Source organism: Trypanosoma cruzi, genomic scaffold (assembly GCF_000209065.1).
Source record: "Trypanosoma cruzi strain CL Brener 1047053512503 genomic scaffold, whole genome shotgun sequence".
In the NCBI taxonomy this organism is placed as follows: Eukaryota; Euglenozoa; class Kinetoplastea; order Trypanosomatida; family Trypanosomatidae; genus Trypanosoma; species Trypanosoma cruzi.
In genome coordinates, this window is record NW_001849212.1 from 2,162 (window position 1) to 6,112 (window position 3,951).

General features: G+C 52.4%; 2 protein-coding genes across 2 annotated transcripts, besides 5 other annotated features; both read right to left on the reverse strand.

Moving 5' to 3' along the window:
- Positions 1–3,951: a sequence feature (areas not merged during assembly with more than two copies in the genome that could not be assigned to a particular haplotype).
- Positions 32–51: a microsatellite.
- Tc00.1047053509291.10 (uncharacterized protein) lies at positions 946–1,683 on the reverse strand (the record flags this gene model as incomplete). The annotated part of the gene is made up of 1 exon (XM_798095.1): positions 946–1,683. One exon carries the CDS (start codon positions 1,681–1,683, stop codon positions 946–948), a length of 738 nt encoding a protein of 245 aa, XP_803188.1.
- Positions 3,175–3,202: a microsatellite.
- On the reverse strand, positions 3,471–3,951 carry Tc00.1047053509291.20 (mucin-associated surface protein (MASP), putative; the record flags this gene model as incomplete). Its single annotated transcript, XM_798096.1, has 1 exon — positions 3,471–3,951. A coding segment is annotated over one exon (481 nt), but the record flags the coding sequence as incomplete, so codon positions are not given.
- Positions 3,649–3,685: a microsatellite.
- Positions 3,706–3,856: a sequence feature (CT-rich).

Below are 3,951 nucleotides of genomic sequence, written 5' to 3' on the forward strand. Positions count from 1 at the left end.
CACGACACACACTCCAATCCACGGCAGCAGGCACACACACACACACACACAGCCCTGCCGCAGCACCAACACACAGATGGAAGAGGGAGATGCAAAAAGGAGCGGCACACAAGGCTCCACCGCATGCACATACGGCGAAAGCGGTCCGTCGTGACTGCACCCCTCACGGAGGGTACACGCATACACACAAGAAGAGGTGCAGCGCACACAGCAACACAAAAGCAAAGTAACAATAAAAAAAGGAGATCCCCGCAAAACATGTGGATTGTTGGTCCACAGGAAGTGCAGCCAATATCCATCACAAAAACAGTTCAGTTGCCCTCGGCCTTCGTTCATATTCAGCGCACTCCACTTCATGCAGGCACGGCAAATACTGCATCAGCAGCCGCACGCTCAAAAATAAGCGCGGGAATGGAATAAAGCAGTCAACCGTTTATTTGTGTTTCTGTTTGAATGTTGGCAGATGTCTGCATGCGTTTTGTTTTTTCTTTGCGGAGGGTAAACCTTCATGCCTGGATCGTGTGTTGGGATTTCTGCAGGGTACACAATTTGTTTTCTTTCCTCTTGTGAATGTTGCTTGTGTTGGTGCAGCCAAGAATTCGGTTTGTGTTGTTCCTGCCTTTCGCCGGTAAAGTGTTGCAATAGATGCTTTTGTTTTCCTTTTGTTGCTGTGGCACCTGATTCCTCACCGTTTATTGCGGTGGAAATGAAAATATTTGAGTGGACTCCCACACACCAGAACGCACCTTCGCTCCTATTTATTGCTGCATGGAAGGGCATGCGTGTTTGGTGGTGTCTCGTCCATATACTTTGTGGGTGCACATTCCCCTGCAGGCTGAGGGCGGGATGACGCTCCGTCGCGGTGCACTTCCGTCGCATGCCGCCCACTGTGATTCATCATGCATCGCCTCCTCACACATATTCCGTGGTGCCACACCGCTGATATTATTGCAGCCACTGTGATCCCGCATACTTCACGCATTTGATTTTGCCACAATACATCCGCTCGTGTGGCCGCCGCATCCAAACAGCGGTGCCCAACACCGTGAGCGGTAGTCCACATCCTTGCATGTCCCAACGCAGTGGTTTTTGACCGTCAACCAGGCGCCAGACAACAACAGAGTCTTGTGCTGGCAGTACAACACACGGAGCTGCAGTGAATGGCTCGGGCGGCGACGCATCTTTTCGTCGCAAAGCAGTGAAAAGGAGTCGGGCAAAATAATGCCGGCTGCACTCACGACACCACATCCACAGCCAAAGCATGCGACGTGATGTGTGTTTCACTGGTGCTGTGAAATGCCTGCAGACGACGTCACTAGTGGAGGCATGCCACCCATGATCAGCGGACAGACAATAATCGGCATGGGAGGCCACAAGAGGCAGCAACGACGCCAGCAGCAGGAGCAGCTCTCTCTCTCTCTTTGTTGCCTCCGAGAAGTAAATATTCCACCAGCCACAGGCGACTGTGCCATCGTGACACTCCATGCACGTCGTGGCTGCGTCAACACATCCTGTTCCCTGCTGCGCCTCAAAAGATGCCTCACTCCGTCCACTAAGTGCATCGATGCGGGCCGTGCCTCGGCTGTTCGTGAGGACCACAACGATGTGAGGGTCACCGAGTCGCAGCATGTTTGTTGTGGCGTTGTTGTATGGCACCTGCACACACACACGCAGCGCCTGCATCCCTCCCTTTTGTGTCCGTCCTCTGCCGGAGTGGCCACACACACGGGCAGCAGCAAAATCATTTCACCCTCGACGATCCAAAGTCAACACCGACATCCCTCGCGACGCAAAAAGATCTCAATTGCCAGCACGAGCTTCCTGCCGCTCTGCCATCGACGCTAAAACACGGCACAGTGCACGCACTTATTTTCCTCGTGTGCAGTCAGCCGTTTGCTTCACACATTCTTCGATGGGCTGACGCCCACAAAAGCACGCCACAAAAGGCCACTGTGATCGCACACGCTCTTGCGATGAGCGTCGGTGTGTGCATGGATCCGACTGCTCACACGTGCTGGCAGGCAGCCTGCGGCCGGTGCCCTCGTGCCAGTTCATCGGCTCCAGCACGGAAAAGAGAAAACGGCCATTTCCCGATGCACTTATTCCCACCAGCAGCACCAACACGCTGGTCGCCAGCCGTCATTCCTCAGCACATCCAGGAATGCTGAAAAGTGACGTGGAACTGTCAGCCAGCAATGCCACAATCCCGCACACATTTCGGCTCCACCAGAGAAGACACACAAATCACAAACAACACCCTCCACATGCCATCCGAACATCATTCCAACACACCGCGACACGCCAAACAGAAGTATTCGTCGCTCCAATGCACCTCCCCACACAATCACATAGTCCACGCACCACGCACGGCAGCAGCTCACACCCGTCAAACAAATGTTCTTCGGATCAGTGTTACCCACGTGCTGCGGTGGGAAGTAAACAAAAGAGACGAGCTGCCAAACCCCAAAAGAGTGCCACGAATGGCCGCAACCCAAAGGAACGCAGCCACTCAAATGAATTCAGTTCTAATGCCCTCAACCCTCCACCTTCTCCCACAAAAGCCCCCAAAATTAAAATCAAATGCACTGTTAAATAAAGCCGCCGTGCAACACCAAACAAAGCCGCAGTGCCTCCTGCTGCCATCCGGGCCGTTGTTGTCGCCTTCACGGGGACAGACGCCCATTGGCTATTTAAAACGACGTGCTACACCTGCAACGCATCTCCTGCGCTTTGAGGCGCACGTGCCTCACTATCACCAGAGACGCCCACGCACCGTCGGTACGCACCACATTGTGAAAGAAAAAAGAATACACCAGAGTGAAAACGAGGCACCCGCTGGCAATCGCGTCGCAGGCATCATCACAGGCAGCACCAAAACCGCTGCAGTCAACTGTGGGGTAACGTGCACCAACTGCCGCATGGCTTATTTGGAATAAAAAACGCGGTGGCTTTACAAGAATACGAGTAGCTGCCACTTCCTCAGCAGGATAAACAATATGAAAACAAAAACAAATATTCAGGCATATGCAGTCAAAGAATGCCGCCAATCAAAAAGGCAGAATGGGTGCACTCAACCACAACACAAGTAAAACATAAAACAAAAACCAAAAAGCCGAAGCGTGGGACGACCAGCGCACACACTCTCACTGCTCTCGTAAAGCAAAACACACACACAGGGGGAGAGAGAGAGAGAGAGAGAGAGGTCGCCCACTCAATGCAATAAAAACAAAACAGAAACAGTTACGGTGCTCCGCCCATGCAGCCAGGCAGGACGGCAGCGGTGCGTGTCGTGCAAAAGAGAGCACCAACGGGCCTGCATGGGTGTGCATGCATATATACAATGGGCACATTATGTGTGTGCTTCGTGGGATGAGGTGAGGGCGAGAGTCCATGCAGGGGGACACACACAGAGAGAGTGAGTGAAAGGCGAGTGTGTGTGCGGGCGGTGCACGGCTCTCTCTCCCTCACTCTCACGCGGCCACCACCGCAGCCGCAGCCGCACACACAACAAGAAGAAGCAAAAGAGGGGAGGTGGTGTGCGAGACAGCGCTGGTGCTGCCGTCACTGTCGTCTGTTGAAGCGGTGGCATTTGTACCAACGGCAGTTTCGTTTTTTGCGGGTTCTTCGCTGTTTTTCGCAGCATTTTCATGCTGTTGATGTTGTTGTTGTTGTTGTTGCTCTTGTTCCTTTCCTTGTTTTATGCTGTCTTCGTGCTCTTCTTCCTGCTGTTCCTGTTTTTTTTTTTGCTGATCTCGTATTTCTTCTTGTAGATGTTCTCCTTCCCGTTCCTCTTCGTGTAGATGCTCTCGTTGTTCCAGGTCTTCTTCTGATCGTTGTTTTTCTTCTTCTTTGTCTTGCTGCACTTGAATTCGTTCGGATTCGTGTTGTTCATTTATTATTTGGTTATGGGTGTTCTTTTCTTGCGTTTCCAGTTCCTTTTCATGTGGTACT